Here is an 11,974-nt window from a genome sequence, read left to right on the forward strand (position 1 = left end):
TATTTCTTATTTTTATTTTTATTGGATATTTTATTAATTTACATTTCAAATGTTATCCCTCTTCCAGGCTTCCTCTCCACAAACCCCCTCTTCCCTCTCCCTTGCTTCTATGAGGGTGCTCCTCTACCCACCCACTCACTCCCACTTCACTGCCCTGGCATACCCTACACTGGGGCATCGAGCCTTCACAGGATCAAGATGCCAACAAATTTTAAATACAATCATAACTAATATGCAGAGATACATATAAAATTTACTACAAAAAACTGCCTATCAAAGTAACTCAGCTGCTGTGAAATAAAGAGGATGTGCAGTTCTTTGTAGGCAGTATCTCTACGGAAGAAGAAAGTCTGTGGGTCCCGGGGCACAAATTTTAAATATTAAACACCCTGAAAATAATATATTTTGGAGCTACAGAGATGGCTCAGCATTTAAGAGCACTGAATGTTCTTCTAGGACATGGATTCAATTCCCAGCACCCACACAGCAGCTCACAACTGTCTAGACCTCCAAGACCTGACATCCTCACACAGACACACATTCAGGCAAAAAGCATCAATGCACATAAAAATTTTTTTAAATCATTAATTTTGATTTCTCAAATACATAACATTAAAATGTGCTCAGAGAGGAGAGATGGCTCAGCATTTAAGAGCACTGACTGCTCTTCCAGAGGTCCTGAGTTCAATTCCCAGCAAGCACATGGTGGCTCACAACCATCTGTAATGGGATTCAATGCCCTATTCTGGTGTGTCTGAAGACAACTACAGTGTACTCACAAACATAAATATTAGGGGAAAAAAGTGCTCAGAGCCAGGGATGGAGGAGGCGCACACATGCCTTTAGTTCTAACACTCAGAAGGCAGAGGCACACAGATCTCTGTGACTTCCAGGACAGCTAGCTCTACACAGAAAAACCCTCAAACAAAACAAAACAAACCCCCTAAGTGCTTGGAATACTTTGACACATGTCCTTTTGGATACAAACAAGACCAGCAAGATGGTGTACCAGGGGAAGCACTTGTCCCTCAGGCCAATCAAGTACCTGAGTTCAACACCTACGAGGTGAACTAGAACCACTCCTCAGAGTTGTCCTCTAATCTCCACAAGAGCTACTCAACACACAAAACCATACACATCACCTCAGATACACAAAATAGTACATTATGTTAAAAAACCAACCTGACATATACTTCACAAACACTGGCCTAGCTAAACATTTCAAATTTCTAATGTTTTATACATATTCTTATATAGATTTGTCTAAAAATATAATGAAGGTAATTTAACATAAAAAACCTGATAGCATGTCTTGCAAAAATGCTATACAATAAAAATAATAGCTAGGTTAAAAAGCATTAACATGTTACAGAATAATTCTGAACCAAACCTGATTGTACAGAGTTTACAGTCCCCTAAACCCCTCACTTACAACCATCTAACTTCTACTTGGACTAGAATCAGCAGGAACTCTGCTTTCTTCAATGTTATAATTCACATAATGCTAATTTATTTGTCAATCTCAAATTTAGATGCTAAGAGCCTTCATACAATCACTGTCCTTTCACATGTGCAGAGAATAAGGGAAATGTTAAAAAGCAATGTTTATACTATAGGAACAACAATAGTTATATGACATTTACCAGCATGTATTTTTAATTCAGTGTACATACGATTATTAATCTTATCTCTACTATACAGTTTAAAGTAGATGCTTTAATAGATCTAAATACTAACAATGGTTAGTAAAATAGCTAGTATTTCAATATATTTCTATCTTTCTAAAATATATTTTAGAAACTCAAATACAATGAAATTATTACAAGGTGTGATCAAACAAAGAAAAAAGTTCTATTTTTTTATTTATCATCTATAAAACAAATTTATGACATCGTAAAGAACAATTTAACAACCTAAAAAAGGTTCAAGGGAGAAGCAAGAGCCCGAAAAAACAGGCTTCAATTTTAGTCATTCAATCTAAGAAATTTTGAAAAAGAAAAAAATACAGCAGAATATGGGACATAAATTTAATAGGCTTTATCCAAGTACCTATTTACTATTTACATACTTTCATTATCCTTCCTCTGCTAACAACTAGTAATGACAGCTAGGCCTTTAGGAAAGAAAAATCGCAAACCCCACAGCTAGCAAGCACCAGAGCACAGCAGATGAACACAGAATGGTTTTCTATGTTCCTCCTGGTTACAGATGTGATTTAAAATGACCTTCCTTGGGGAATGGGGTATAAACATTACCAAGAACAAGTAAGAAGGTACCATACTGTTTACCAGAGGAGCTTCAGTGTTGCAGACATGGACCCATGGCAGTCAACATGCAACATAAAACTCACTCAGTTGCTTTTAACTTAGTAAACCAAAATAACCCTCTTTCCTAATGACCCTTTTCATGTCTATGAACTCACTAGAAATTTTTTTTTTTTTTTTTTACTTGCAGGCTGTAAACTCTTCTTAACCCTGAAGCAATTAGCTAATAGAAAGGGATTTATGAGAAAAGGTATTTATTGTTTCCTGGGGACATTTTTTAAAATGGAAAACAATGACTGTCCTTTGGTATTTAAGTTATTTTTAAAAACTGAAACACAACATAAGCAATTGTAGAAATTTACTTGTAACCAACTATCAGTTTTAAACAGCCAGGTTTGGCTGCATTTTCTTTTCTTAAAAAAAAAAAAAAAATTTGGTCTCTTAAAGAGACAGTATCCCTGAATCAATGACCTAAGAGGAAATAGTTCTTAAAGGTTTGGTTACTAAGAATCTTCTCTGGCATTGCTTCAAACCCCACTCTTCATTAATGACATTCTATTTCATTTTACTATAAAACCAAATTATTTTTACATAAGCCCGTAAATGACTATAGAACAGACAATAATAAACTAGTACAGGTGGTACTGTCATTAGAAGTATTCAAAATATAGGGTGCGTAGACTTTCTTACGAGAAGCCAATTAGCTGTTGAAAAACTTAAGGAACCCAGTTTCTTCCTGCACTTCCCATTCATAAGTCCAGGCAATGTAAGCCAATAGTAAGGGGCGCTTCTAGAATACAATTTCCTTGTCGAATGAAGGGAAGGTTTATTAAATAGCATCAACTCAAGTTATGTTGTACCAGTCAGTGAAGTACCAGACTTCATTTTCTATTTAGAAAAATATACCCTAGGAGGGACACATCTGAAAAGTGGACAATCACCTGCTTTTATCGAATATTTCCGTATTTCAATACACTTAAAAGCACATTTTTCTATATATATTAACATAACTACACACCAACTCCCACACATGGAAACCAGTAAAAGGGGATTAAAACGTCTGGCTTACTTGGTGTACAAATACATCCACTGGAATATCCAAGGGGTTTCCCTCTCGACTTATCATGGAGATGAATCCGAATCCCATGCGCACATTGAACCATTTACAGTGGCCAGTGCCATGCAGAACCTGGGGTTCCTCCTCTGCCAGCCCAGGCAGTTTTTCTGGCTCTTCACCTTTGCTTGCCCCGCCTGACAGAGAAGGGGACAAAAACCAGTTAGCCTGCATTTCTATATAGTGCTCATCTAAACAAAAAGTTTTGCTTGTGAAAAGAAGACATGAAGATTAAAAACAAAAGGTTGGCAAACATTCTCCTTCTTAAAAAAAATTGAAACAAAAAGGGTTAAAAGCAAAGCCAGGGAGGGGAAGCCACATTGCTGCATCGCTCACATCAGCTTCCACGTTTCTATACAGCTGCATACTTTCTCATCTGGCTCCTTTCCTCTAACATTCTACAGTTACAGCTTCTGACACTTCACTCACAGACTGCTGACCTAATACTATTCCAATTTACAAAGAGTAATTTTTCAGTAAGATTGGTTTTTCTAGCAAGCAGAAAGAAAAAAAAAGAGAAATCCTAAGGATGGCTGGCTACTGGTTAATGCACATGAGGCAGACGGGAATCCCGGGGTATTTGCAATGTGCGTTCCCCTCCCCCTAACTTTCAATTAAAGTTAGGGTAGAATGGGGGAGGGGGCAGGTGTATAAAAGTTTTCTTGAACTCACTAACTGAAACTACACGTAATCACACGCGCGCGCACACACACACATACACACACACACACACACACACACACACAATTCAAACAATAGCCCTCTGAAAGCTTTCCAAGTTGTGAATCAGTGTGGGCGGTACAAAACATTTTGGAGATCTGTAACAATAGGTTTTGCCGAAGCCCCACGGCACCCTAAGGGGGTGGAGAGATAATGCCTAGTATTAGGGTAAAGGGGGAAAGGAGAGAAGGGGTGAGAAACTGCGTGGTGGGGAGAAGCAGGGGAGAAAATAAGAAAGGAATCACAGTAAAACAATAGAAAAGAAAATTAACCTTCGGCCATGTTGCCCCACCGGCCCTCAGCTTCAAACTCCAGAGATGAAAACTTTCCCTTTGGACCGGAGTGATCTTCAGCATCAGTCTAACATCTTGATTTTGTGCGATCACAAATTTAGTTCGCATGGTCTAATGTGCTTTCCTTCTTTTGATTTTTTTCTCTTCTCTCTCCGGTTTCTGGCCCCTGAGCACACGTGACTCTGTCAATTACATGCTTTCTTGCTACTAATTCACCTCGGATCCTTAAGGGGCTGGCAAGAGGAAGAGATAACCAATCGCCATTTCATCTGTGCTGACATCAAAATAATTTATGAATGAGCACGAAAAACTCAAACATGTTATCTTAAAGACAATCTGGGACGCTTCTTTATGATTAATCAGAATGCTGATTTTGTATTAAACGAAGGGCCCTTGTGAATCGCTGGTTTAGAAAGGCGACAGTGTTTGTGCACACGCCTGCTCTACACACAAGCTTCTCTAATCTCATAGGGGGAGCCATTTAAATAAAGCAACTGATGTTATTATTCCCCACAAATATACACCTCATAGGGATTCTGCTATCCCACAGCACCAAACCACCTCAGGGACATTAATATTTAATATGTAGAGGAAAATATGCAATTCCTAAGTCCAAATTTAAATTTAATTATATAACAGTTAACTTCAGATATTGGTAACATAAACCTACCAAAAAGCAAAAGCACAACTAATTTCAACCTGATTCTTTTTTCAATTTGAAATAAAATCCTACTGAAAAAAAATCACTACTAATTTCCTATCAAATAGTGTTGCTCATTTTTGATTAGTATAGAAGAAATTATACTTCACAGGTTCCTCCGACATCTCTTTCCGGGGGAGGAGATGTGATTAATGACTTCCTAAATTACAGCCCAGTTTTCCAGCCTAACGTAGAGTGAACCTCAATCAGTGGTGATCGGTCCCCAAGAGCAGGAGACTCAGCTCAGGGGGGTTGGGGGGAGGCGGCGCAAGGAGGTGAAGAGGGATGCAGGAGAGGCGACTGTAAAAGAAAAAAGCCTCCGCGGCTGGGGTCGGGGGAGAGGGCGCGTAAGGGAAAGGTAAATCCGCCTAATATTAACTGGACCCTGACATCTTAGAGGTCTACTGCCAGCAAGCAGGTCGGTCAAATGCATGAGACTGTAATAACGCAATGGGCTCTTCCTGTCCCTTCCTGTTGGCCCTCTGCATCAAAACACTTTTTGCTTTTCAAATTGTTTTTGTTGTGTTTGTAACAGTACTAACCACCTTATCGAATATTTAAAAAAAAATTACATATTAACTAGAAGTGCTTTGTTTCTTTAAAATAAATTACCTGTTTTGAAACATTATAAGGCTTCCACCAGTCTTTCACTACCCCATCCCCCCATTTTCTTAAACAAGCAGTTTACAGAAAAACTGAAGATACCACTTCCCTTCTTCAAAGCTACCAGCTGACCCTCCCCCACCATGCCCGTACACCCCTCACCCCATCTCTCTAGCCAGCCCACACAGTGCTTCACACAAACTAAAATGTTGGGATTATTTAAAGTCCACACAGCACACCTACTAACACTCCTCCTCATGCTGAAAACCTAAAAATAATTGACTCAGATCTCAAATTAATTGATGCATAAAGAAATAAATTATTTTCAGCTGTTTGTGATAAATGGTGTCCAATCAAAACTGATCAATTTGGAAAGATTTTTCTTATCTGTTTCTTTCTTTTGTTGTTCTCAGGAAGGAAGCAAGCTTTTATTTATTTTGAGAAGGATAACAATGTGCCAGTTGGTGGAGAGAAAAAAAATCTTAAAATCCAAGGGATTTTACAAGAGTAACAAGTCCCACATTCTAAAGAAGTTGTTTGCTAACCAAGCATTTACTAAACATTATCTTAATAGTAGAAATGGATTATCACACTTGTTATATTATACATTATAAACAATAAAAATCTAAATGTTATTTTTTTGTAATTTAAAAAAATTACCTTTTAAAAATCTAATATCAAATAACCTGGAAAAGTATCCATGTAAATTGGGATAGTTTACCGGATATTTATGCAAGTCTCAAAAAGTTAACAGGCCCGTAAACTTTGGTTTATGGTGAATTACAAGTTTGTTTTTAGTTATAGAAGTTTACTAGTAAGAATCAAACACAAAGTAAATGGATTCTGGGTCCTTGCCTTCTTAAATCTAACAAATTTCAGATATACTTTAGTGTGTGTAAAGTAGGAATGCTACTGCTGAGCCGAATTGGATGGTACAGTTATGGGATTCACAGTTGTACCTGATTAGGGGCCTCCGGTATTCAAAGTATTAAGGTAGGGTTCACCAGGCTGGTCACTGGTGTCAGAGGTTATCAGTTCATTCATTTCCTGAGAGGGACATCAGCCTTTCAAGTTATGTGGAGGGTTTTTCCAATTGGGAACCCTGAGAAAAATCTCTAAAATTCATTAACAAAGAAAATAAGGCACACACATTTACATACCTTGGGGTGGGTGTAAAGAGAGGGAAATAGAGGTGAAGGAAGGCTAGAAACAGGAAGGAAGGAAGTTGGAAAGGGGGAGAGTTGCAGTCACAATCTCAACAACTCGAGGATATGGCACTGTCTTTTAAATAGGTTCTGCCTCCTCCCCAAATCTTTTGAGCCGTTTTATAAACTGACCATAAGCTCTTAAGGCTCAGAGTGCTTCTATCACATAAAATGATGCTTATGAGTCTCCTACAATGCTTTCCAATTTGTCACCTTCTGAAGTCTTCTGGTTTTAATTTTTTTCTCATTTCCTACTTGGTTTTAGTGCTAGAAAGACCCGCGCTTGACTAAAATGCATGTTATAAACCTTCAAAAGCCAAATGTTTCATAGCTTGATTTATCATAGCTCTTTCAAAATGTCTTTAAAATTAGCCCTAGTCCTACCCTGACTCAACTTAATACCGGAGGGAGGGGATGACAAGCAATCTACCCCAAGTCTGCTGGATATGAGGCTTGGGTTTCCCAGTTTTTTTCAAGGTGGTCACGTTTTCTCAACTGAATTGCTCCGCAACAACATTCTGCAAGAAGCCACGACCCTGCTCACCGTTAAAAGCTGAGTATAATTCTATTAAAGCAGAAGCAGTGTTTTGGTTCCTGTGAAAACTATGAGGAGCTGAGACACTGCTGAGACTAGACCTCCCGCCATTCACTCAGCAAGTAAGCAGAGCTCAGCAGCTCAGCCTCTGTCTTGGCAGCTAGCACTTTCCTGTGTAGCTTCTGCCCCCAGAGTCCCCAAGGCTCCAGGGCCCCGAGATCCCAGGGTGGGATTCTGGGGTTTGCATACCTGCCCTTTCCTTTCTTTTCCGCCCAGCAATTTCCTCACCTTTCTGTCTCCAACCCCCTTACCCTTTACCCCTTATTCCACCATCTTCCCTCTAGAAATTCAGTCCTTCCACAGAAGGCTGTTGTCTTACTAAGGGACTTTTAAACATTTGTCATCTTGTTCTTCAAAACAAACAAAAGAAGCCCTTATCTTCACCACTAGGACAAAACATTAGCCCCAATCTAGACCTTTTTTACTGAATTTAAATATGTCCCATTTACAATTTGATCTCTTTTACCTCTGAGATTCCAGAATGTTCTAAATCTAAGCAAGGAGACTCGAGAGACTCAGAAAGTGACTGCCCCCGCCCCCACTGGCCATGCTTAAAATTAGCAAGCTGCAGAGCCTGCAGTTGGGAGCCTGGCAAGTAGCTAACACATCAGCAGCGCCTTTCTCAGAAGGATCTAGAAAGCGGAGGGCGGGAGGAGGCTGTGGATTTAGGGACCCCGTCGGTTCCCTCATGATCGTGGGCAAAGGCTATCGACCTGCGTCGGGGGAAACCGATCCGACTCCAGCCACTCCCTGTGTTTCAGTGAAGTACTCATGGTGGATTAAAACAGGGAGTCATAGGAAATGGACCCCCGGCAAAGGTACCCAGAAAATGAAGGCGTTTTGTTTTTGTTCCCAAAACCAAAATTCCGGTCTCGTTCATTTTTTTTTTTTTTTTTTTAAAGGGGGGAAAAAAAAAAAAAAAATGCCCTGACTTCAAATAATTTTTCTTCTTAAGAGTTATTCAGTTGTCAAAAATCTCTTTAAAATATTTTTTAGATGCCTTCTGAATTATATTGTTTGGAGACTAGTGTAGAAACAAAGGAGCTTATTATCATAAATCTAAAATTTTTCATTTAAATCACTTTTACCAAACCAAGCTATTTGTAATTGATTTTTGGTCAGGTACTTTTTCAGTAAAACGAAACTTGGAAGAACAGAATTCATAAACGAGGTATTATTTTAAAGCTACTATTTGTAAAATGTTATTTTAAAAATCTAGCAAAATTCCGTTACAATAGCATTTCTCTTGTAATAAAAGGAAATAAAAATGGAATATTACTTTTCTCACATATTTTCTAAGCTATGTTCAACAAATACTTTTGTAAACTATTTTAGTTAAAATGGTAACTTTATAAACAATCATCTAGTAATAAATAAACTTTATATAACTATTCAAAATAGCACAAAAGAACTTAAATTTGAAAAAAATTATAGGCACTATTTTCCACTTGTGTTACTTGCACATGTATGCTTCATAACTCAAGGATTACTTTACAGTAAATAGAAATGTCTGAATGTATAAAATGAAAAACACAATGTACACATATTTATTCTCCTTCCCCTAAAATCATTTACAGGTTAATTATTTAAAAGTTCATCTCATGAAAACCAAATAATCAGATGAAGAGTTTGCTCTCCCTCTTAGGATTATTTCAATATTTACTCTGAAGAGTTTACTGATCATAAAAGAAATAGAAAGCTGGGAAAAGGTGGGGAGTAGAAAGATGAGAGGCTTGGAAACAAATCCTGGGAAATAAGCATCTAGCTAAACCTGCAGGCTGGGGCTCCAGCCCCATCTCCATCCTGGCTGGCAGTCTCTGATTCCTAACTGAATGGCTGGGCTTCAGTCTCCCCAACAAGGGCATCAAGTCCCATTGATAGTCAGAGTCTTCCTGCTTAAAGCTCAGCCTGCAGAAACAACCTCCCTTTGCTAAAAATGGTACCTCTTTTCTCCAACTTTCTTTTCATCAAGAAGAAACAGAAAAACTTTATTGCAGTCATTTAACACATTGGTGTTAACATCTTTTCCAAACAAACGAAAAGTGCCTAAGAATTCAATTTACCTCCAGAAAAGCTCTACAATCAACAGTAAAAGTGATATAATAATATTTGTAGCAACTTTTAACAGTGGAATTCACTAGAACATCATCAACATATTAAGTTTAATTTCACAAAGATAGTGCTAGCCAAAAGGCATCATTGACTATGGCTTTTCTATTAAAATACCTGATCCTTACTCTGGCTATACAATCCTTATTAATAAATAATATTAAAATATCATTTCATTATAAGTCATTATAGTTTTGTGGCTCACAACTCTGATGGAGTGTTTTCAAAGGTACACTAATCTATGACTCAGAGCCAGGTGTGGAGGCACACACACACATTCCAATTCCAGAACTCAAAGCAGAGCTGGGCATATTCCTGTGAGTTCCACGTCAGCCTGGTTTACATGGCAAGTTTCAGGCCAGGCAGTGCCACACAGTGAGACCCTCTCTCAAAAACAAGACAAGAAAAACAAACCAACCAACCTCAGACAGATTTTTTTAACTCATTAGGGCAAATGCCAGAGTAACATATTATCAATAAGAGTATTACTGAAAAAAAATCAGTAATATAAATAATAAAATTCCATGTCTAAAGTCTAGGTTTAAGTTCAAGAAACTCCATTTTACAATAAGATAATGAGCAGATTTTAGTAACTATAGTGAGAAGCAATATAAATGATTCAGCCTGCATTAATGAAGCAAAACTTCCTCAAAAGTCCACTTTACATACAGTGAGTTATTTGAAAACACCACTCTATCTGTACTTTAATTCAACAGGTATTTGTTAGCACCTACTGGGAATCACAGAAATGAATAAGCAATGGATTTGTCTCCATAAATGTTTATGTATGTTATCTATCTGGGAAAAGAAAATCACAAAAGCAAATACTATAAAACAGAAGGTTGGGGTAAGTAGAGCGCACCCCCACACAGCCGTGGTGGAACACCAGTTTTATAAATGGGGTATTCTGGACAGAGTACACTAGGATGCAATGCCAATCTTTCTCATGTGGACAAATCCAAACGGACAAATCTTTAGGGATCGATAGTCAACTCCTCACATATGCCAGGCACTAGGTTAAGTAAAACATTTAATTTAAAAGACAGACTAACCTGGGGCTGATGAACCCTGGTTGAATGACCTCATCATCTTCTGAAGAACCTAAAATAAGAGAGTTCAAGTCAGTGCTACTGCAGTCGCCTGTTTAATGTCTGCTTCTGCAACTTACCGACACATTAGAAACAACAGATGTCCACATTTAAACTGTGAAGTCACCTGCAAACTAGTCTTTACAAAATCACCTTCATGAGCTGATAACCATTTGCCATAAACTTATCTGTTACTTCTATCAAGGGACATTGGCTTAAAAAAATAAAACAAGAACACTCAGATATAGTAATCACAATTTTATGATGTAGCTTTAAATATTTTGTTTGTATTTTTTTATTTTATTTTATTTTTGGAGACAAGGTGTCTCTGTGTAATAGCCCTGGCCATCCTAAAACTCTCTTCACAGAGGACCACATGCTTCCGGGATTAAAGGTGTGAGCCACCACAGCTGGCTACATTTTTAATACTGAATTTTATAGTTTAATTAAAGGATCTCAATTTCTTTCACTTAAAAATCTAGCTAACCTACAATACCATGCTTCTTGATAAAAATGACTATCTAGTCAGACATATTTTAGAAGATAAATCATAAGAAATTAATCATGTTCCTGAGAAACTAATTAAAATCCTATACCACTGACTAATAGATCTGTTACACTCAAACACTCGGTTTTTCTAATTTTTTGAGATAAGAGTCTCAACTATGTAGCCTAGGCTAGCCTTAAACAGAGAGCAGTCCTTTTGCCTCAGTCTCACAAGTCCTAGGATTACAGGCAAATCCTGGGATTACGGATGTGATTTATTGTGCCTGTCTTCAAATCCTTCCGGGTGAGAGCAGAAAAGACTCACTATGTAGCACCAGCTGGTCTAGAACACACTATAGAGAACAGGCTGAGCCTGCATTCAGAAATCTGCCTGCCTCGGGAGCATGGGGTACCACAAATATACAATTTCAGATACTTTTTAAAGATAAAATTATTTGAATAGTAATATATTTAATTAATTAAAAATTAGCTATATTTAAAGACATCAAATACCTATTAACTCAAATTTTAAAAGAAAATCTAACTATTAAATCAGATGTGGTAGCACACACTTTTAAGTAGAGGCAGGCAGATCTGAAATTGAGGTCAGCCTGGTGGTCTACAGAACAAGTTCCAAGACAGCCAGGACTACACAGAGAAACCTGTCTTGAAAAAAAAAAAAAAAACAATGCAGGCTGGTGAGATGGCTCAGCGGGTAAGAGCACCCAACTGCTCTTCCAAAGGTGCAGCGTTCAAATCCCAGCAACCACATGGTGGCTCACAACCATCCTTAACAA

General features: G+C 37.9%; 1 protein-coding gene across 1 annotated transcript in view; it reads right to left on the minus strand.

Annotated features, from left to right (window-relative positions):
* Lin28b (lin-28 homolog B) overlaps positions 1–11,974 on the minus strand; it is a 108,098-nt gene that overhangs the window by 86,821 nt on the left and 9,303 nt on the right. Inside the window, exons 2-4 of the mRNA XM_021205337.2 lie at positions 10,656–10,704; positions 4,371–4,624; positions 3,334–3,515 (exon numbers count right to left, since the gene is read on the minus strand). Coding sequence (XP_021060996.1) covers positions 3,334–3,515; positions 4,371–4,380 — 192 coding nt within the window. The 5' untranslated portion in view covers positions 4,381–4,624; positions 10,656–10,704. The remainder of the gene's footprint in view (positions 1–3,333; positions 3,516–4,370; positions 4,625–10,655; positions 10,705–11,974) is intronic.

Source organism: Mus pahari, chromosome 9 (assembly GCF_900095145.1).
Source record: "Mus pahari chromosome 9, PAHARI_EIJ_v1.1, whole genome shotgun sequence".
NCBI classification, from domain to species: Eukaryota; Metazoa; Chordata; class Mammalia; order Rodentia; family Muridae; genus Mus; species Mus pahari.